The 23,687-nt window shown below is 39.6% G+C and overlaps 1 protein-coding gene across 8 annotated transcripts in view; it reads right to left on the bottom strand.

The window, feature by feature from the left end:
* Positions 1-23,687, bottom strand: part of RABGAP1L (RAB GTPase activating protein 1 like) — a 726,983-nt gene that overhangs the window by 134,650 nt on the left and 568,646 nt on the right. For 7 of the 8 annotated variants that reach the window (XR_011247784.1, XM_069546100.1, XM_069546103.1 and 4 more), the window contains one exon: positions 19,731-19,859. Coding sequence is in view for 7 of the 8 variants with exons in the window: in XM_069546100.1 (XP_069402201.1) it covers positions 19,731-19,859 (129 nt within the window). In the remaining variant the exon portion in view is untranslated. Of the gene's footprint in view, positions 1-19,724; positions 19,860-23,687 lie in introns of those variants that run through there. The other variant, XM_070289244.1, reaches the window with a different exon arrangement.

The following is a 23,687-nucleotide window of genomic DNA, read 5'->3' as shown; positions in this document are numbered from 1 at the left end:
TCAATGGCATTTCCTTCCCAATACTGGGAATATATTACACAGTCTCTTCTCTGGTGTCCATTCCCTACTTCTCAGATCCTGGATCCATCAAAAACAAAGTCATTAGAATTTTGATCTTGTGATGTTACACTCACTTTCACACTTTTACCCTCTTCTCTAGATAGGAAACTAGCTCTTTTTCACTTACTCCTGGAGACAATCTATGCATGGCCCACCATGAAAAACTTACATTAAGATGAGTTTAACTACATCATCCATCTTAGAAGTCTAAAGTTACATCTGTTGTGATCAGATAACCACAGCCAAACCCTGAGCTGAATTAAAACAAATACGTTAGATCCAAAGAAAGAGTCCTCCACGGCAAAGCATGGAATAGTTAGGCTGGTATCCTGTGGCAAACTTTCATTTGGTTCTACCATATTTTCATTGCTCTGTGTCAGAGAAAGTATCAGATTGTCCTTTCTTTAAAACAGGGTGAACTCATCCTACCCTTGGAAAAAATAATGTGAGACATTTATCTTGAAAAACCAATGTCAATAGTCAACCTTAACTTTCTCATCCTAGTATGTGAATTTAAGGGCGAGCTGCTGCTCTACTTTGGCCAAAAAAGTAGTCATTTTAAAAGATTTGTCTCTAAATCTTTGATTGCAATATACCTATTGCAATTGTCTTAAGAAGGTGCTCACGTTCATTTTGGTAAATGCATTCCTCTCTTCCCAGTGACTTATGTCATCTAAACCATTCTTTTTGGTCAACATGTTGGATAGATAACACATAGTACAACTGAAATAAAACCAAAATATCCTGAAAATAAAACAGAATATTTATTTCAAATCCCCTATAAATTATTGGTAGCTATGTCACAGTAAACCTGAAGAATTTTAAGTTTCCTATGAACCTTTCTCATGTATAATAAAATTAATATCACAGACTGAATTTTCTTTGTAATCAGAGTATTTCTACTCAAGTTTCGTTAACAATTCATAAGCAACTATTACTTCTGCCATCAGGGAACCCAAATTTATAATGGTTTATGAAAAAAGGTTTTTTTTTTTTCCAATTGAAGAAGCAGTATCAGCCTATGGTAAAAGAAACTGCACAAAAAGATATAGATATAATTAAATAAAAAGTATTAATAAATGAAAGTAAATACATTAAATGGAAAGGAAGTCTCCTCTCCACATCAAACTCAGTCCTCTCATCAGAAACTAAGTTAATGTGGGGGTTGGCTGGTTTGTTTTTATGTACTGAAACACAAATTTATCCCGAGTATGTGTAGTAGATTGTTACAAGACAGGCTCCCAATCAATCACATCTCCTGGCATCATCTTCCCTGTGGAGTCCTCTCCACATGCTTTGCTTTGGTCAATGTGACGCTGACAAATGTAACACAAGCAGATGCTTGAAAGGTGCACTGGGTCTTGCCTTCCTGGAAATCTGAGACCACAATGCTGAGAAGCAGCCCAGGATGAAAAACCATGTGGAAAGGGAGACCCTACTCTGAGCTGTCCCACCAGCTGAATGGCTACCACATGAATGAATCCAGAGATAACAGCAGCAGAACCAGCCAGTCAAATTACAGAATTGTGGGAAATTTTGTTGTTGTAAGCCAGTAAGTCTGGGGATGACTTGCTATTCAGCAATAGATAACTGATCAATGTGGACCGTAAATACGCAGCTATATTGCTGATATTCCCTGACTTCAGTTCATGAAGAATAAAATATAATTAATAATTATGAAATATGTAAAGAGAATTCCATAAAAAATACAAACCATGACTATAACTTCTTATGTAAAGAAGGAACAGGCTAGTCTGTCATTTGGGATCTGTATTGGCAGTCTTTTGATTATAAACTCTATTAAATTTGACTGTCTACCCTATTTAATTTTTTTTTTTTTTTTTGCCACATAGCATGTGGGATCTTAGTTCCCCAACGAGGGATCAAACCTGCACCTACCCCTTGCAGTGGAAGCTCAGTGTCTTAACCAATGAACCACCAGGGAAGTCCCATGTCTACCCTATTTCAAAAGGTTGTGGTATATACACCTTGGCTTCAGTTCTTTCAACAGTTGTTTTGAACACAGACAACCAAAAGGTTTATGTAAATAAGACTTGAAAAAACTTTTAGAATTCTAAAATCATTGACTAACAATCTGAAAACTTGCATAGTTAAAGATAAGTAAGAGCATTTGGTTACCTAAGCATCAGGGAAGAAAGCTGACCTTCTATCTAGTCTATATAAGTCTTAAAGGTATTGAAAGGTGGAAAATTCACCAATTTATATTACATGATCCCTGTAATCTATACAATATGATGGACATCCTTCTTAAAGCTGCATTCAGACCAAGAAATTTAGATACTGCACTTCTCTATAGGAAGAAACCTGAAATATTATTCAGTGGGACACATGAGGGTTTTTCTATTTCCCAAGTATTTTCAGAGAGGATTTAAAGCCCAATATTCCTCATCTTGAATGAATAGGCTATGTTAACTGAATAAATATTTAATGAGTGACTTCTTTGATCCAGCTTTTATGCTAGGCATTGAACCAGCCCAAAGCATCTAGAGAGGAGCAAGGTAGAGAAAAACCCTTAAGGAACTCACAATGGGAGAAATGGACTCAAACCGACTGCAGTAATTATGATGAACATTTTTTTGTATACTAATGATACACAGTATCTGCTAAGTTTCTTACATATATTATCCCACTTCATCCTCACAGTAATCCTATTATATAAACAATATAATCCTCATTTTACTGAACACATAACTGAGGTACAGGTAACGTCAGATATCACACTGGTAATAAAATAGAGAAGCCAAGGTTTAACTCTAACCACATGGCTTCAGAAAACCACATTCTTATCTCCAACTGTGGTGCTCTAGTGGAGGAACTGCCAGAATTAGAGTAAACAGCAGCTTAGGAGAAGGAAATGGCAACCCACTCCAGTGTTCTTGCCTGGAGAATGCCAGGGACGGGGAGGGAGCCTGGTGAGCTGCCGTCTATGGGGTCACACAGAGTCAGACACGACTGAAGTGACTTAGCAGCAGCAGGCTCCCAAAAGAGGTGGTGTCAGTTCTGGGTATGAAAAGATGATAGGGGTTTGCTTGACCTCATAACTGCAAAAGGATTGGATAAATAATTTAGCCAGTGCTTCATGGATATGTTTAGCTTTATTAATTCTTCATTTTTGTTTAGTAGGTATTAGCTTTATTTCATAATGAGCAAACTCATACTCAAGGAAATCGAGTAACTTTCTCAGAATAGTCATTACAAGTTCCAGGTAGAAGGGACAAGATGTGACGAGGTCAGGAACACATACGGCATATTGATGTGAAACCTGGGGATGAGTGCCAAGTTGAGAGCCAGCAGTGCTCTCTGAGGTAAGGAGCGGTAAGGTAAGGCTGGTTTTCCAGGCAGAAAACTCTGGTGGTAGCGAGCAAAACAAACTCCAGAAGATATAAACTACATGGAAACTTGCATTACCATATGTAAAGCAGACAGCCAGTGGGAATCTGCTGTATGACGGGAACTCAAACAGGGGCTCTATAACACCCTGGAGGGGTGGGGTGGGGAGGGAGATGAGAGGGAGGTTCAAGACAGAGGGGACATATGTATACCTGTGGCTGACTTATGTTGATGTTTGGCAGAAACCAACAAAATTCTTTAAAGTGATTATCTTTCAATTAAAAAATAAAATGTTGAAGCCAGAGAGGCCAGTTAGTCAGTCTGAGGCAACTATAATAGTCCAGACAAGCAATGTCAGGGACCTATAACTACAAATTCTGAAGGTTCTAAGATCCTACCATGTCAAAAACAAAATTTCCCCCCAAAATTTTCCCTTACAAGTGTAACATCTACAACCCTGCATGTTTAGTCACTCTCAGTCGTGTCTGACTCTGTGATCCTTTGGACGGTAACCCACCAGGCTCCTCAGTCCATGGAATTCTCCAGGCAAGAGTACTGGAGAAGGTTGCCATGCCCTCCTCCAGGGGATCTTCCCAATCTAGGGATTGAATCCACATCTCCTGTGTCTCCTGCACTGCAGGTGAATTCTTTACCACTAGAGCCACTTGGGAAGCATCCTAAAATTTCATTAAATATTTTTGAATAAGGGTGTCCCTGGTGGCTCAACTGGTAAAGAATCTGCCTGCAATGCAGGAGACCTAGGTCCGATCCCGGGGTCAGGAAGATCTCCTGGAGGAGGGAATGGCAATCCACTCCAGAATTCTTGCCTGGAGAATCCCAAGGACAGAGGAGCCTGGCAGCCTACAGTCCATGGGGTTGCAAAGAGTTGGACACTGCTGAGCAGCTACTTCCACTTTACTTACATTTTTGAATAAAAGGTTGTATATAAATGATTTTAGAAAATAAACTAAGTCCTCTGCTCTTAAACAGTATCCAAATCATAGTGTTGCTTAAAATACTCATTCTATTACAACAGAATATAGATTTTCTTCTATCACTGGCCATCCTGCCAAGATGTAACTTATTTACTTGTACAACTCATAGCCTCTCTTTTACAAAATGAGGGGAATTGGGGGAGTTTATGGTTTGTATAAGATATGATACTATATAGAGACAGGAGAGCTTCTCTGGTGGTTCAGACCTTACTGTCTGAACCCACCTGCAATGTGGGCGACCTGGGTTTGAGATCTGGGTTGGGAAGATTTCCTGGACGAGGGCATGGCAGCTCACTCCAGTATTCTTGCCTGGAGAATTCCCACAGACAGATGGTGGCCTCAGAGTCAGATACAACTGAACAACTAAGCACAGCACACAGCACAGAGACAGGAGTATACGCAAGTTAATGCATGTAGACCACACCAGAACAGGGTATACAAGATAAATTAAGCTAACATGCATGCCAGAGGAAATTCCTTGCCAGCCAAGTGGCTGATGAAAGTGAAGAAAAATAGGGTATTTTAGAAAATCTGAGAATTTAGGAGAAAATGGCAGAACTTGGGTATACTGACAAACACAGGAAACTGTTGTGTGTCATCAGATGCTGGAGATACAGTTCAAGTTAAAAAGGGAACATTTTCAGAAAAATTAGCATTCTGCTGACTATGAGAAAGACACTGCTAGGAGTTGAACTGTATGTTCTCAAAATTCACATGTTGAAGCCCTAATTCCCAGTACTGGTATCCTTACTGTAGTGTAGTAGTAGTGTTAGATGCTCAGTCATGTCCAGCTCTTTGCAACTCCATGGACTGTAGCTCACCAGATTCCTCTGTCCATGGAATGTTCCAGGCAAGAACCCTGGAGTCGGTTGCCATTCCCTTCTCCAGGGGATCTTCCCGGCTCAGGGACTGAACCCAGGAACACCCACATTGCGGGCAGATTCTTTAGCATCTGAGCCACTAGGAAAGGTATTCTTGTAAGAAGAAGAGATAAGGACATGGGTAACACAGGCAGCAGAATGATCATGTGAGGACACAGAGAGAAGAAAGCCATCTCCAAGGTGAGGAGAGAGGCCTCAGAAGAAGCCAAACTGCCAACAACTTGATCTTGAACTTCTAGCTTCCAGAACTGTGAGAAAATAAATTTCTGCTGTTTAAGCCACACAGTCTGTGGTATTTTATTATAGCAGCTCTACCAAACTACCACAGGCATGAAATTGGGGGACAGACATGAGACCCAGAAAAAACAGTACTGTTGGTTAGGAACCAACTTAGTGAACAACTTCAATAGGTAGTAAGAGCTAACAAAAAGTACAGTGACCCTAAGGACAGAGGATAATAGAGGATAATGTAGTGCCTGGCAAGGAGAATGAATGAAACACTGCCAAGAACACACGGCTGAAAGCACTGAGCCTGTGCCAAACCGAGTGACTGAAGCTTCCCCTAACCTGAACAACGAGGCAGAACACTTCCGTCTCGTTTAGCTGTGACAAGTGCTAAGTTTTACCACCTCTTCAGGTGGTCTGTATGCCAAGACTCCCTCACATAAGAATGATAAGAGTGACGATGGTGATGAGAAAACTATTTGAATCACGTATTACAGAAATTTAGGTAGAAAGTGGTACAGGCACAGAAAAGGAAGAGGCTAAACATTCCAGAAGAAACTGCTTCCACAGGTGGCAGCAATAAAGTGTCTCCAGACTAGAGGAACTATGAGGAAGGAGTGCCCCATTTAATCACAACTAGCATTCTTGCCTGGGGAATCCCAGGGACGGGGGAGCCTGGCGGGCTGCCGTCTATGGGGTCGCACAGAGTCGGACACGACTGAAGCGACTTAGCAGCAGCAGCAGCAGCAACTACAGAGGGCTTCCCTGGTGGCTCAGAAGGTAAAGAATCTGCCCGCAGTGTGGGAGACCTGGGTTCGATCCCTGGGTTGGGCAGATCCCCTGGAGGAGGGCATGGCAACCCACTCCAGTATTCTTGCCTGGAGAATCCTCATGGACAGAGGCGCCTGGAGGGCTACGGTCCCTGGGATCACAAAGAGTCATACACAACTGAGTGACTAAGCACAGCACAGCAACTATATCAAGGTATATAATTCTCCCCTTAGAAGTTTGTCTGCCTTTAAGTGGAGCTTCAGAAAGCCTGACAAACAGTTGGAGATATGTGGATAACACTTAAAAAATCTCCATTATCTTTTTTGGGTTGTTATTCTCACTGATATGTTTCATTTAAAAAGAAAAGAATTTTTCACAGTTGAGCGGGGAGAGGGAGAAAAAGATATAATAGTAAAATAAGTAAGCCCTCCAGAGTATTATTAAATAATTAGATTTGGTCATTTCCTAGCTAAATGCTAAATGGATCCATGAGTTCATGAAACAAGAATATGAATAACTAAGTAAATATAATCATACTTTATGCGCCCCAGAGGAGAGGCACTGGCATCTGACCCAGCTTTAGTTGAAGTGTTTGAAACACCCCCAAGTTACAATGGCTCAGCTTTCCTAACCTAACCTATTTTAAACACCTAAGACATTTATAATTTATTTTTATTGCTACCTAAAAAAAAAAACTCAAATTATTATCAATGAGCAGCAAAAGGGGCACAGAGAAGTACATTTATTTTCTTGTCTAAATCAGATCCCCAAACACAAACTGTGAAGCCTATTTTAAATATAATCTCAACATGAATTCAAGTAGTTTTAAAAAAAATCAAAGATGGGGACTTCCCTGGCAGTCCAGTGGTTGAGATTTCACTTTACAATGGTGAGGGGAGTGGGGTACAGGTTCCATCCCTATTTGGAGACCTAGGATCCCACATGCCTCATGGCCAGGAAACCAAAACACAGAAGCAATACTGTAACAAATTCAACAAAGGAAAACAAAGAGATGTGCCTCTCATTGTAAACAGCTATGGGAAAGTTATTTATTACCACTCCTTCCAGAGAAGGAAAAGGAGTTCCAACTTTATTCTCCTACACAGATAAACATAAATCATAACAACTGGATAAGAGGTAATTGGCGAAGCACTGCAGAAAGTTATATGAAATATGAAAACTCTCACTTAAGAGCATAACCATTTGTCTTACTAAGTCTGAGTGAATTAGCTGCAGGGAAAAAGAATACTTAAAAGTTTAAGAGGAGGGAAACTTCTAGTTGAAAGAGTAGTTCTGAAGTGTCCTTTTTTGTTGTTAATTGTATGTGGAGAGCTCTAGGGACAATGTACCAAGTTTGAGATACAAGTATTCTTATGATTTAGTATTTCTGTTTCTGAAAAAAGAGATGCCCACATAAAAATCCATTTTTATATCCATTTATCTTACTTTTCTTGGACTAGGACAATGGAATGCTTTTTATAGATCAGTTCATCAGGCAATATGCAGGTTCACCCATCAAGTTAATTTAAAAGTGTTTACATGCTTTCTCCTTAATAAACTGAAAGAGAATGAATGGCAGAAGCAGATATGATGGTAGAATAAAATGGTGGAAGCAATGAAGGATACAAATGCGTTCCAGCTGATTAGGAATGGTGAGAAGAGCAGAGCTTTCTAAAGATGAAGGGCAGCTGAGGCTTGGGCTTCTGGAGCTCTGGCCTGTCTTCTCTATTTGTTATGAACTGTTTCAGAGCATGGCAAATATTAATGCAAGGAATCTGCTCGTACCTACAATGTGTGCTTTGTGAGAGGCAGGATCAAATTTTATTAATCCCTGTTCGCAGGAAAATAAAACAATGCTCCAAATCTCAAGGTACACTGAGGGTTATCAGTGTTAACAGAAGCTTCAAAGGAAAAGTGAGGCAAATGTTTTCATATCAAAACTCCTTCACTATTTGTTAATGATCACATCATTGTAGCCTATAACAAAACTAACAGTAACCTGGCAGAACACTATGACAGTTGAAACCAAATAGTCCAAACTGTGGCTGTGAGTGGTCTCTACAGGAAAGGAACACGAAATATGGTTCCATTAAACATGAGCCCTTTCCACAATGCACGTAACGGTGCGTGTGTTAGATTCATGGAGTCAACAAAAGCCTCTGTGTGGCCTCATTGCTAATTCAGAAAAAGCCTCTATTTGGGAGATTACATTCTTGTTTATACACAGCAACAATCGCCAGAAAGAAATAGCAAACGGCATGAAGAAATTAGAGGTAAATTGCTTTTAATACAAATGTTCTTCATAGTTTTGCTCTAGTGAGAAAGTTATTTTCAAACAGTTAAGTTCAAATCCATGGTTACAGATATGGAGTTCTTAGAGGGCAAAATATTAAATCTCCAGATAAATGAATTTACCTCTAGTCCATGGAAAGCATGATTTGTGAGAGGCAAGATCAAATTGTATTAACCCACTTTGGGAGAATGGATAGTGGTCCATCATAGTATAATATATAGGTAACTAAGAGCCTAGAGTTTTCGGAGGCAGGCAGTTACCATGGTAACATGTGGTCTGTGATGGCCCCCTCTCTAGCAAGGTTAGGAAGATGATTTTGGTGTGAAAGAGGATGATGCTAGGGTAGGACTTGGTTTTCAGCCACTAGAGCCCTCCTCTTACTCTTATTTCCCTTACTCTTACAGTCTCTGCCCTTTTTGTTTATTCAAATCTCTACGATTAGAGTAAAATGGTAGTGATGGTGGTAATTTCATTAGGACAGAGAGAAGCAAACTGTATGAACTAGCCATGGATGGCAAAATATTTAGCAGCTGGTGTGATTTTACTGCTACTAGGAAACCTGAGCTTTTGTTGTTGTTCAGTCACTCAGTCGTGTCCAACTCTTAGAGACCCCGTGGATTGCAGCACAGCATCCCTGTCCTTCACCATCTCCCGGAGCTTGCTCAAATTCATATCCATTGAGTCGGTGATGCCATCCAGCCATCTCATCTTCTGTCGTCCCCTTCTCCTCCTGCCTTCAATCTTTCCCAGCATCAGGGTCTTTTCCAATGAGTTGGCTCTTTGCATCAGGTGGCCAAAGTATTGGAACTTCACCTTCAGAATCAGTCCTTCCAATGAATATTCAGGGTTGATTTCCTTTAGGATTGACTGGTTTGATTTCCTTGCAGTCCAAGGGACTCTCAAGAGTCTTCTCCAATACCACAGTTCAAAAGCATCAATTCTTCAGCACTTGGCCTTCTTTATGGGTCCAACTCTCAGACATTACTATTGGAAAAATCATAGCCTGAGCTACCAACTGAAAATTCTGAGCACAGGTCAGTATTATCATCTAATGTCACTAAACTGTCCTTAAAATAAAAGTGTTTTTGGAGAGAAGATGCACTTCTCTTGGGTAATCACCAATAAGACTTTGAACGTCCTTAGCCACCACTCTCTGCGTTCTTGGAGTTCAGTTCTTTGTCCCTCTCCCTCACCCACTTGTCCTACAGCCTCACAATCCTTATCTGCCCTCACTCTCTCTTTCACTGGTTCTATTCCATTATCTATCATGTTAACCACTCTCCTGCTACGAGCCTTCTCTCTCTGACCCCGTGGTGTGCTGGTGTTAGAAGCTACCAGTCCAACAGAAATGACTGTTAATAGTTATAAATTGTGTGCCAGTTGTTAAATCACTGGTACCTTGAAATTGGCCATGGCAGAAGTATTCTACCTGGAAACTGGCAAAAGCTACAAATCAGAGTTTTACCCTTTACTCCTCCTTCTCATGCCCCCAAAGGTCTGACTTACTAGTGCACCACTGCCCTTTTGTCTAATGGTGGGAAACCTCAGCTACAGGTGAAACCACTTAACCACTTTCTTCAGGTGTACATTTGGACTGGTGGGTGTTTCCAGGGAAACTCCCAAACAAGTTGCAGATTTTTGCCATTATGAATTCACGATCTCCAACAATTCAGCCCAAGAATTCTTTTGTGTTTTCTGTTAGTTCTTCCATTTTCTACAATATCTAAAAGTTTGTCCATATTCTTTAGATCTCTAGCTCTAGTACATTCCCTTGATTCTGGATGCTGCTTAACAGAAATCAGAGAAACCTTTAAATGGAATATGAGAATTCAATTTCTTTCATCCTTCCCTTCCCTTCCTTAACCTGCACATTTGCCTTTATTCCCCATCTACTCAGTCCCTCCTGCTGTAATGGAAAAAAAGTACATTCTTTTATCTGAGGTCTGTCTCTGTTGATATATATCTACTCTTTAGCTTTTTCTCTTGTGGACCTTTCCTTCTTATTTGAAGATGAATGGTCTGGCCCCTGGATACCAACCGTCATCATTCCTTGAGCCATCTCCTATTTCTTAAACATACCACACTCCCACCCCACAGCGTCCGCACATTTCCTTCAGTCTGAAGTGCTTTATCATTTCAGTGCAAGAAAGCTTTACCTAATCCCCTGGGTCAAAGTCAGGTTCCTTTGCTCTCTGCTCTTCATATATCTTTATTATATCCCTTCTGAGCATTTGTCTCACTTTATAATTGTACATCTATTAAGGCATGATTAATTAATATCTTCTGCACAATATAAACTCCATGAGTTCTGGGAGTTTTTTTTGCTTTTGTTCAACTTTGCATTCCCTGGGCCTAGCACAGTGCCTGGCATGTAGTAGATACTATATGAAGACACTGATTCATTGAGGGAGTTTTAAGCATTTAAAGCCATCTTCCCCATCCTCCAAAATTCATCTCAACCTCACATCTTCTGTACTTATGCTCTGGCTTGCTGGCTGTCATCCTCTGTTATCACCCTATGCTAAACTCCTTAGAAGAAGTTGTCTCATCTTCCCTTTTCCATTGACTCACCTCCCATTTATTCCTTGAATCATTGGTTGTTATACATCATCACCCCATTGAAACTGCTGTCACTAAAGCACCTCTTTATCATTAACTGTTGCATGACATCCACTTCTACTCTCAGTACCTTATGTGAACTCTAAGTATCCTGGTTAGTTGTTCAACTTCTTCCTTCTTGAAAATATACCTTTTCCCTTTGCTTTCACACTTCACACTATTCTGGGTGTTACCTTTCCAGTCTTACTAGCTTCTATACCTCAGCACATCTCTTATATGTTAATGAATCTATCCTCAACCCTTTTCTCTGCTCCTCTGAAAATTCACCAACTCCTATAGTTCAAATACTGATGACATCCAAACGCCTACTTTCAGCTCAGATCTGACTTCCATTCCAAACCTACCGCCTATTGGATAGTTTTATGTACTTGGATTTGAGATTGTGGATACACCATGAGCTTAGCATGTCCCACACTTAACTCGTTATCCTCCATCCTTGTAGTTTGTTCTTTGCTTGCCTTCATAAAGTGATTACTACCAAGTTGCCTAAGTAAGAATCCTTAGAGTCATTACTGACTCTCCTTCTTTGCCCTAGTTCAGTTCAGTTCAGTTCAGTCGCTCAGTCGTGTCCGACTCTCTGCCCTAAGCTCTCACTTAATCACTAGAATCTGTTGATTCTATCTCATGAACATTTCTGGAATCTGTCCACATCTCTTTAATACTAGTCTGGTCACTTATTAACTGGATTAATGCAACCACTCTTGAATTGGTCTGTTACCAATATCTAATCTTATCCATTTTAATCCCTTTTCCACACACCAGCCAGAAAAGCCTTTCTAAAACGTAAATCTGATCATTTGTGTCTCCTATTTAAAACTTCAATCCATTCCCCTCCCCCCAGGATAAAATCCAAGCTGCTTACCATTGGATTACAGGGTTACACGGCTCTGTACCAGCTGTCTGGCCCCTGCTTATCCCTCTAGTCTTCCATTTATTCCCCTCATTCCCTCCCTCCTCAAACTCTATTTTCCAGTAAGAACTGTATTTAGGTTTTGGACAACTCGATCTATTCTTATTACCTCTGAGCCTCTGCATATTCTCTGCATGGAACTTCCCTCCCCCTGCCTCCATGTACTCCTTGCTGTGCTATGCTGTGCTTAGTCACTGCTGCTGCTGCTGCTGCTAAGTAGCTTCAGTCGTGTCCGACACTGCAACCCCATAGACAGCAGCCTGCCAGGCTCCGCCGTCCCTGGGATTCTCCAGGCAAGAACACTGGAATGGGTTGCCATTTCCTTCTCCAAGGCATGAAAGTGAAAGTGAAAGTGAAGTCGTTCAGTCGTGTCCGACTCTTAGCGACCCCAGGGACTGTAGCCCACCAGGCTCCTCCATCCATGGGATTTTCCAGGCAAGAGTACTGGAGTGGGGTGCCACTGCCTTCTCCGGTGCTTAGTCACTAGACATGTCCAACTCTTTGCGACCCCATGGACTGTAGCCCACCAGGTTCCTCTGTCCATGAGATTCTCCAGGCAGCAATACTGGAGTGGGTTGCCATGCCCTCCCCAAGGGGATCTTCCCAACTCAAGGATCAAACAGAGGTCTCCTGCATTGCAGGTGGATTCTTTACCGTCTAAGCCACCAGGGAAGCCCCCAATGTACTCCTTAATTCCTGCTAATCCTTAGGTCTCATCTTAATTCCTCTGAGAAGTCTTCTTGTATAGCTCCTGGCACATAGTAGTTATTCAGTAAATGATCTTTTCCCTCTAATGTCCTTCTTTCAGTGTAATGTCAGACCACAGTTTTAATATCATTCAAGTTATTTTGCCAATAAAATATAAGTAATATAGGCTATTTTATTTGTTCAAACATTTTATTATGATGATATACCAAAAGAATATTTTGAACGATATGATGAACTTTACTACTAATGGGGCTCATCATAACTGTGCCACTTGTAACACTGTTCCAAACAAAAATTAACTGGAGAAAAAAAGATGTGCTCCGCAGCTTTTGGAGAATTATCCTCAAGAAAGGTTTTCACAGCCATAGAACTAACGTATTATAGTACTTCTGTTATATTTTATTCTTCTAATTCATCTTTTTTTCCCCATCTTTTTGTTTTTATCAGAGCAATGACCACTAAATAAATGCCTCTATGTTTAAAAAAGCCAAATTTTTAATATGTCATCATCACATAAATAGTCTATTTGAAACATAAGGAGGCATGAAATATTGAATTAAGTTATATACAATGTTGAATAACTGGCAGTTTTTTATCAAATGGCGCCAATGGTAAAGAAGCTGCCTGCCAGTGCAGGAGATACAGGAGACACAGGTTCGAACCTGGGTTGGGAAGATGCCCTGAAGAAGGAAATAGCAACCCATTTCAGTATTCTTGCCTAGAGAATCCCACAGAGAGAAGATCTTGGCAGGCTGCAGTCCAGAGGGCCGCACAGAGTCGGATACAACTGAAGCAAATTAGCATGCATTTGACCAAGGAGAATGGTAATTTAATCAACTTAACCTAATATAATATGTGACTAACGTTGGATAAAAGTATGCAAAAAAAAAAAGAATAATTATAAAGGTTATATGTATATTTGGACTGCAAGGAGATCAAACCAGTCAATCCTAAAGGAAATCAGTCCTGAATATTCACTGGAAAGACTGATGCTGATGCTGAAGCTGAAGCTCCAATACTTTGGCCACCTGATGCGAAGAACTGACTCACTGGAAAAAGACCCTGATGCTGGGAAAGACTGAAGGCAGGAGGAGAAGGGGATGACAGAGGATGAGATGACTGGATGGCATCATTGACTCAATGGACAAGAGTTTGAGCAAGCTTAGGGAGTCAGTGATGGACAGGGAAGTCTGTGGCATAGTCCATGGGGTTGCAAAGAGTCAGACACAATTGAGGGACTGAACTGATATATATACTTGAATATGTATAGGTACATTTATAAATTCTTATGCTGTAAAGAAATACCTATTTTCTTAATATGTTCTTATATTCTTAATATGTTTATTTTCTTATATTCTTAAGATGATCCCATAACACAAAAGTTAACTTCTTTGACTCACTGAGTTGCCCTTAAGAATCCAATAAAGGCTATATATTGTCTCACTAGGAAACACAGGATGCTTAGAAGGTTATATAAAGAAATTCAAATTTCTAGTGACTCAGAGTCCATGAAGCCAAGATCCAAGTTTAAAAAGTTCTCCATAGCAAAGTTTTAAACTATAAGCTAACAACTGAATAATGATATTCAACAAAATTTGCCTTCTTGTGAAAGTGTAACATATTCATATATTAGTAACCAAATGATTTTTCAAAGTAACGTCTGATTGGTAAACATATTTTCTCATTTTATTTTATTTTATTTTACTTTAAATATTTGCTTGCAGTTTATTTTGGTTTTTCTAAATAGACATTCACATCTGTAAACAATAGGATTTTGGTTTCAGCCCCAACCCCCAATTCCTTGCAAGTTTTTGCTCTCGTACATTGGCTAGAACTGCCATTTGTTCTTTAGCCGCTAAGCTGTGTCCAACCCTGTTGTACTTCATGGACTGTTGCACACTCGACTCCCCATGGGATTTCCCAAGCAAGGATATGGGAGTGGGTTGCCATTTCCTTCTCCTATTTTCTCATTTTAGCCTGGCTGGATCATAGGAACAGAAGGAATATCAGAATGATTTAAAGTCATGTTAGTAAATTAGGGAGAGGGTGGGATGATTTGGGAGAATGGGAATTCTAACATGTATACTATGATGTAAGAATTGAATCGCCAGTCCATGTCTGACGTAGGGTGCAGCATGCTTGGGGCTGGTGCATGGGGATGACCCAGAGAGATGTTGTGGGGAGGGAGGTGGGAGGGGGGGTCATGTTTGGGAACGCATGTAAGAATTAAAGATTTTAAAATTAAAAAAAAAAAAAGTGAATCTCTTATAGACAGCAAAAAAAATAAATAAATAAAATTTAAAAAATAAAAAAAAAAACACCAAAAATATTCCTGATATTTAGTATCACACAGGTTTCAGAAAAATAAAGTTATTTACCCAATCCAATGTGCTTTATCGATAAATCCTCTTATCAACACACAGAGCTCACAAGTTATTTTTTACCTATAACTGTTGTGTTTATTTTAAAACCAGTCAGTTGACTGAAATTACTGGTTGCCCAGTTTCTTTGAATTAGAGGACTGATTCATTTTGAAGGGTAATTAAATGAGAACATATCCATTTGAAGACTATATGATTATATACAAATACTATAAAAATAATTAAAATTTTTTAAAAAATGGATTACTTTCAACAGAAATTCTTTTCTTAATCTTATACAGGTTGTGGATAAGAAATCATGAGTTCAACTTTTTTGCCTATTCCATACTGTAGCTGCCTTTCTCTTTAAATGTTCCATCTAATATGGAGCTTTGGTCTGTAAGTCCATCATTTCCTAACATTTCCAGTTGCCCGCATATGCTGCTATAAAGATGGCATGATGACTCACATCCTTACCAGACTCCCACTTTCATTATTCAGTGTAACACCTCACCCTCCACAACCTCTCACAGTCGCAGTCTATCAGAATCAGGAAAGGGGAGGAGGGACCAGTAGTGGAACAGGCCTGAGTTCTTTTTCAAAACTGTAAGCTGCTGTGAAATCCATTTAGTTGGTTGTGACTAGCTTTTTGGCTTGGGGATTTGGAAGCGGAAGGAGAGAAGTTTAAAATGAAATAGAATATAATACAGTAGAAGAAAAGACATCAGAGTGCTTCATACATTATAAGCATAAGTATCACTTCAGGTATATATGTGCGAGTATGTATGAATGTTTAAGGACTTGATATAAAGGCTATTTCAAAATGCAGGTGTTGGTTAACAATCTTAAATTTTCATGTTGGAGATCTACCTTCTAGTCCCAGCACAAACCCTGAATACTGTACTATTTATGCCTTCCTTCTTTCAACTAAACCTCACATCCACCTCACAATCATGTTATAAATTAAGATGGTGTTCTGGCTCAGTGGTAGTAATCTGCCTGCTAAGGCAGGAGCTATGGGTTTGATCCCTAATCTGGGAAGACCTGTTGGAGAAGGAAATGGTTACCCACTTCAATATTCTTGCTTGGAAAACCCCATGGACAGAGAAGCCTGGTGGGCTACAGTCCATGGGGTTGGAAAGAGTAACATACAACAGTGACTGACCAACCAACAACCAAACAACCCTGCGGGCACTGTATCTAAGAAGTACTCTCCTTAGAAAACACAAAAAACTAACAAAATACACAAAACAAAATAACAACCCTATTATTACTTTTTAAAGAATTCTTATCTATCTGTTTATGTGCAAATAAATCACTGTGGTTGCACACAGCACTTTCATCCCAGGAACAATCCATTCAGGTCATATTTTAGACTTGTTTCCTGACATTTTATGTTTCAGTGTCTCTCAGATCTCATGTTTCTGGCTTGACAACTGTTAGTTACCTCCATTCTCTGAGGAGCTTCAAAATTATACTGGACAGAAGTCTTTCCCTGTTACATTTCATATTTTAAAATCACTTTCCTGGGTTTTTTGTTTTCAGTGATTTTCCCATCATTCTAGATTTCCCTTGAAAACATTTACCTGTACCTCTTAACACTCTACTCTCTTATTCTTAGAAATGAATGTTTTATTTTAATAGGTCCCTACACCATTGCCCCAGGTTATAGTACTTCCTTCTGACAGCTCGGGAACAATCAACCGAATGAAGCCGGTCTTTCAAACCTACCACCCACAAAATTCAGTCACCATGACCACTGGAATGTATTTTTAACATTTATAGACAAACATGGCTTCTGCTTAGTCATCTGATCTTAGTCAAATAAAACAGTCATCAAGGGTTTAAAAGTCTGCATTTCAGGATGAAGACTTTAGAGGTCCATCTTTCTTAATGCCTTTGGAAAATTATCTCTTTGAATACAGAGTTCATTTGAAAGACAATGTAATCTTTTTCTCCTGAGTTACTTACATTCTACATTGAGTTGTTTTTTTTGAACAGTTAGAATTCAGTTTAAAATAACTTAAAATTCAAACACAAGTCTAATGAGACACACACACACACAAACGTGTTACAGTGGGCACTGTGCTAAAGGGAAGTCTATGTCAAAGCACATTTTCAGTCATGAGCCTAATAAGCCAATGGCTATTCTATCTTATAATTGCTTCATCCCAAATCTGTGAAATCATTTTGGCTCCTTTTTTCCTCTCACACCCATGTTTGATACATCATGAAGTCCTTTCGGTTCTCTTTCAGAATATGTCCAGGTTCCAACCACTTCCATTCTGTGTCTCTCCCCATTATGATCACCCTGGTCAGTCTATCATCATTTCTCACCAGGATTACTGCAAACCCAGTAATTACTGATCTCCCGACTTCTACTCTTACCTTCCTCTTGTCTGTTTTCAACACAGTGGGCACTGTGATCCTCCAAAACCTCAGACAGAGGTTCCACTCAAAATTCTGTAAGGGCTCCTCACTTCATACAAAGCAAAGCCTACGCCCTTACAGTGGCCTTATGATCCTATTGCCCTTGTTTTCATTCATTTCTTTCCAGCTCTACACTGGCCTTCCTGCTGTTCCTCAACTTTACTTGGCATGAGCCAGCCTCGGGGATTCTGAATTAGCTGTTGCCTCTGCTGCAGTGCTCCTCCCCTAGACATCTCCATGACTTAACTCATCTCTTTACCTTCAATGAGATCTACTCTATCTAACAACTGTAATGCTTCTTCTCCCCATCAACCCAATCTTGCTTATTTTGCCCTACTTTTTCTCTTTTCACAGCTATTTATCACCTTCTGACATATTAAGTATATTCTTTATTATGTTCATTGGTCACTGCTGTCTATTTCCTTCTGCAAGAATGTAAAATCTATAAGACCTGGGATCTTTGTTCAGAAAACAAATTTATATTTTTGTCATGGTTAGGTTAAGAAGATTTCCTAGAATATGCCAAAGGTACAAGAACTTACATCAGTAAACTGGTTCCAACTTTTTTTTTGAACGTACTATCTTGGTACTACCCCAATGGTTAAGAATCTTTCTTCTAGTGCAGGGGATGTGGGTTCAATCCCTGGTCAGGGAACTAAGACCCCACAAGCTGCAGGGCAACTAAGCCCAGGCACTGCAACTAGAGAGCCTGCATCGCAACGAAGAGCCAGCCCAGCCCAAAAAACATATATAGATTTAAAAAACCTTTCTTGTAATTGAATTGATACCACAATTCTCTAGATAGGGATTTCTATTTCAAGTTATTTATAAAATGTGTTTAGTTTTATCAGACATGTGATAAGGAGCAATATAGCCACATATATCTGTCAGGTGTGGGATGGAAATGGGCAGATCAAGACAGAGCTTTCCAAGTCCCTCAGAGAAAGGAAAGCACAGCCTAAGCAGGGTGCTTTTCTTTTCTTTAACTCATAATCAAATTTATTTAGCTTAGTTTTGTCAAACTCACAATTGAGCTTATTTAACTTAGTTCTGTAAAGGAAGAGAAACAAATTGGTAATATGATGGACTCTGGTGAATTACTGGATTAATTATAAATATAAAAGAAGTCCCCAAGTTAATTAAAATTATTATAAAACTTGATTATATAATTTTTCTACATTAGGAAATTATCAACTTTCTGGCTATGATCATCAACAAATACCTCTAAAACTTATTTGATTATTTCACCTAGTTTTTTTAAGTACTGTTTTTGCTCCCACATCAAAAAATAACAACTGGATTAAATAATTCACATCAAACAACAAAACAGAACAAAAACCAGAGAGAAATTAGGTATCAAACCCAAAACGCATGGACAACATCTACCATCAGAGATGGCCACTAAGCATAGCCGTAAATTTCAAAATATAAGTAGGTAGGAACAAACACCACCACCATAAGTCCTGTATACTGTACACTCATTATCTGTGTTAGCAGGAAGCAGAAGAAAGCAATGGGACATCTAACAGGAAACTCAATAGACATAGGCACTGACTGGAAAGCATTACACTCCAAATCAAGAACATTCACTGAAAATGAGAACGACTTTACCCATCTTAAAATCCAGTTAAGAGTTAAGCACAAAAAGCCCATGGATAGACCTGATGAAGCAGGAGCCACGTAACCCCTTTCGACTTCAGAAACTAATTCACCTAGAAATCCTCCTCTGACAGATTCCCAAGCCAACAGGAAATTGATGGGAAGGGTGCGTTTCTTGCTTGGCCCTAAATAATCTTAAAATAGATGGCAAAATCTAAATACTAAGTCTGCTGCTGTGGAAACCACTATCAGAGCAGGCTCCTCTAGAAGCCCACTTGTAAGATCAATGTTTGTCTTCCTCTTGTTAGAATCTGAACCAGCCAAGATTCACTCTAAGTCCTACAAGAAGATACAGCCACTATAGATACAGACCACCTTCACAAAAAATGTCTGAGAGAGACTAGGTCAGATACCACATCGCCTTCAACACAGTCAGAATCCAGCAACAAACAGAGAGTTTTACATAATTTGCCATGTTACTCTGCATTCACGTTCCACCTTTATTATCTATAAATTCATATATCATACCTTAATGTTGCAAGCCTGCTCCATTAGCCTTCTTGCATTTTCCTCTGCCCTGTATCTCTTTGGAAGCTGGACTCTGAAGAACTTTAAGGCGCCTTCAAAATCAGCCTGCAGAAGATCTTCCTTTGAGGTCTACAAAACAATCACCAAGAATTGTCCATTACATTTTAACCCACATTCATAACAAATACATTGCAAAAGGAATTTCTATTTTCCTGAATGTAACTTTTATTGGCCAAGATCTAGGTGAGGTCCAAAAATTTTTAGGAAGAGATTTCTAACTGCTTTAGTATAAGCTGAAATAAGTCACCATAAATCCTAGAAGTGACAATGGAATTAATTAACAAGCTAACATATTTAATTTATATAACCTCTAGATTAGAATGATCGATCCTGGCAAAGCTAACCACATTATGGCTCTGGGAAAAGAAAAATGCCAGAAAAAGGAAAAAGTGTGAACTCTGGGACACATCTGTGATTTTAACTTGGTGGGCATTCTAAGGATTTTTTTTCCCAAGCTGGGAAGACACAGATAGTACAATTAAACCACAGAAGAGTTATATAACAAACACCTAATGAGAGGATGACTTTTCAATTAATGACAATAGCAGCTCAAATGAAGAAAATAAGAAATTGTTCCATATCTTAAAGACTTAAAAAATTACATAAATGAAGCAAACCACTTAACTATTGAACTTCTTATGAAAGCTACTTTTGCAAAATTTACTTAAGAAATAACAACTACTTATATGCATGCACAGAAAATATATGCATGCACAGAAAAAAGACTGAAAGGAAATAAAAGAAAATGTTTCTCTGAAGAGTGAGGTTATAGTTTTTCTCTTCTTCTTCTTTATATTTTGCTGTATTTCTTGTGGGAAAGATCATATAATAAGAAAGGCAATAAATGTTTCAATAAACAACTACATGTAATCACTGGCAAATACTGAGACAAATTATGAGACTGAGGCATACTGAGTACACTGAAATAGGCCAAGTCAAAAAGAAATTAGGTGTTGAGTCAGCACTTAATTGTCAAAAATGGTAGAAAGAAATGATTAAAACAAAAAAATATGGTAGCTAGAAATCACAGAACTACATGCAAGTTCAAATTTTACTTTATTTAAATTCAAATGTAAAACTGATTAACAACTACATTGAAAGACTAAAAGGAAGTCAGAGGAATTCTGATCATAATGAGCTGTCATCACCACCACCCTGGTCTAAGCCATTGCTGTTTCTCAGCTGAGTCATTCAGCAACTTCCCAACTGGTCTCCCTCTTTTTCCCTCTCCTTACAGCAGCTAGATACTTTTTCGGATCACGCTGCTCTTCTGTGTAAAGCTCTCCAATGGTCCCTACTGTGCTCAGAATAAAATCCAAAATCACCACCATTACCTGCAAGACCCTTTATGATCTGGGGCCCTGCCTTCCTCTTCAACATTATGTTGAATTGCATCTCTCTTCTTGATCTCAAGCTCCAAGAACACTAGCCTTCTTTCTGGTTTGTTTGGGTTTTTATTTTTTGCACACTGAGTTCATTCCTAACTGAAGGCTGCTGCTTGTTATCTCTGTCTGGAATATTCTTCTCCCTCATCTTCATTATGATAATAACTTTTTGTGATTTAGATTTTAGCACAAATACAAGATTTGAGTTAGACCTTTTCTGAGCATTTAAATTCTTCCTCCTAGCCCATCAAGTCATTCTTCATCCACTCATTTTCTAGTTTTTCATTTGCTTTCATCCTAAAGAAAGGGGACTTATCTGTCTTGTTCTTTACTGTATTCACAGTGATAAGACTAATGCCTAGATTATAGGAGGTACTCAATTAAAACTTACTGAATAACTGAATGAATCCTCCTTTCATCTCTCTTTCACTCTACATATATAATTTTTTCTCTCCTTCGCTTCTCTTTTAAATAGAAATGTAAAATAAAATATTAATTCACACAGCAGGCATTTTCACAGGGGACTAGGTTGGCCTAAGTTTAGATTCATAAACTAGTAATCAGAAAATAGAGCCAGGCTAACAGTGCCAAGGGAAAAAAACAAGCTTCAGTACACCTCAGACTTATTTCCTCCCTCATAGATACTGAAAGATGGTGGCAATAAGTAGTGGAGAGAATATTTAGCAGGATAAAGTGCTATCAACTCACCTTAACTGGGAAAGGCAGTTACTGGAAACAAATTCAGCCCAAAAGTGGGCTTCTTCAACTGAAATATCAACTGCTGAATTATTGAGAAAGCATCCACCTACCAGTTATACCAGACATACCACATCCTATTTCACCTGTAACACTGGTTCTGATGAGTATCTCTTTGGTAATTGTTGGGGAAATTCAAGACAGGCTGCTTATAGAGTTTGTAGGGAAACAGGACTGGTAGCTTTCTTCATCATTCAAAACCTCTAAGCGCACCTTTTCTATTGTCAGTGCAACTAACCTCTAGTTACCTACAAACAGATGACCCAAAATGGTGTGGAACAGTCTATCGCCTGCAGGCGGCATGGTTACCTAATTTTCTAATACTGCCCAAGGCCTAGTTTCAAGTCCAGCTTCTGAGATCATACAAAAGAAGAAAGATACAGCCCAACTCAGATGAAGTCTCTGGAAACCAGAATTCAGAGTACTCTGTGGCTGCCCTTTTCAAGACACCGCTGGTGTTAGCGAAGCTCCAGATTGCCTGAAAATGTGAGTGGCTCATTTGTGTCCGACTCTTTGCAACCCCGTGGACTGTAGCTTGCCAGGCTACAGTCCATGGGATTATCCAGGCAAGATACTAGAGAAGATACTTGTAGCCATTCCCTTTTCCAGGGGATTTTCCTGACCTAGCGATTGAACCCATGTCTCCCACACTGTAGGCAGATTCTTTACCATCTGAGCCACAGGGGAAGCTTACTTCAACCATCAGTTCAGTTGCTGAGTCATGTCCGTCTCTTTGCAACCCCATGAATCGCAGCACACCAGGCCTCCCTGTCCATCACCAACTCCCAGAGTTCACTCAGACTCACATCCCTCGAGTCAGTGATGCCATCCAGCCATCTCATCCTCCATTGTCCCCTTCTCCTCCTGGCCCCAATCCCTCCCAGCATCAGAGACTTTTCCAATGAGTCAACTCTTCGCATGAGGTGGCCAAAGCACTGGAGTTTCAGCTTTAGTATCATTCCTTCCAAAGAAATCCCAAGCATACCCACTATTAAAAAGTCAAAAGATTAACAGATGCAAATTAGAAAGGAGATGCAGGACTTATTTTGAGGGACAAATTGATTTTTATATTTTGGAGGGTAATCAGAAGTATTTTCACAACCCAGATAATCACGATGGTGTGATCACTCACCTAGAGCCAGTCATCCTGGAATGTGAAGTCAACTGGGCCTTAGAAAGCATCACTATGAACAAAGCTAGTGGAGGTGATGGAATCCCAGTTGAGCTATTTCAAATCCTAAAAGATGATGCTGTGAAAGTGCTGCATTCAATATGCCAGCACATTTGGAAAACTCAGCAGTGGCCACAGGGCTGGAAAAGGTCAGTTCTCATTCCAATCCCAAAGAAAGGCAATGCCAAAGAATGCTCATACTACCGCACAATTGCACTCATCCCACACACTACTAAAGTAATGCTCAAAATTCTCCAAGCCAGGCCTCAGCAATACGTGAACTGTGAACTCCTTGATGTTCAAGCTGGTTTTAGCAAAGGCAGAGGAACCAGAGATCAAATTGCCAACATCCTCTGGATCATGGAAAAAGCAAGAGAGTTCCAGAAAAACAACTATTTCTGCTTTATTGACTATGCCAAAGCCTTTGACTGTGTGGATCACAATAAACTGTGGAAAATTCTGAAAGAGATGGGAATACCAGACCACCTGACCTGCCTCTTGAGAAATCTATATGCAGGTCAGGAAGCAACAGTTAGAACCGGACATGGAACAACAGACTGGTTCCAAATAGGAAAAGGAGTATGT

The sequence above is a fragment of the Ovis canadensis genome, chromosome 12 (assembly GCF_042477335.2).
Source record: "Ovis canadensis isolate MfBH-ARS-UI-01 breed Bighorn chromosome 12, ARS-UI_OviCan_v2, whole genome shotgun sequence".
Taxonomy (NCBI): domain Eukaryota; kingdom Metazoa; phylum Chordata; class Mammalia; order Artiodactyla; family Bovidae; genus Ovis; species Ovis canadensis.
The sequence above is the reverse complement of the archived record's forward strand: the minus strand, read 5'-3'. Positions and strand labels throughout refer to the sequence as shown.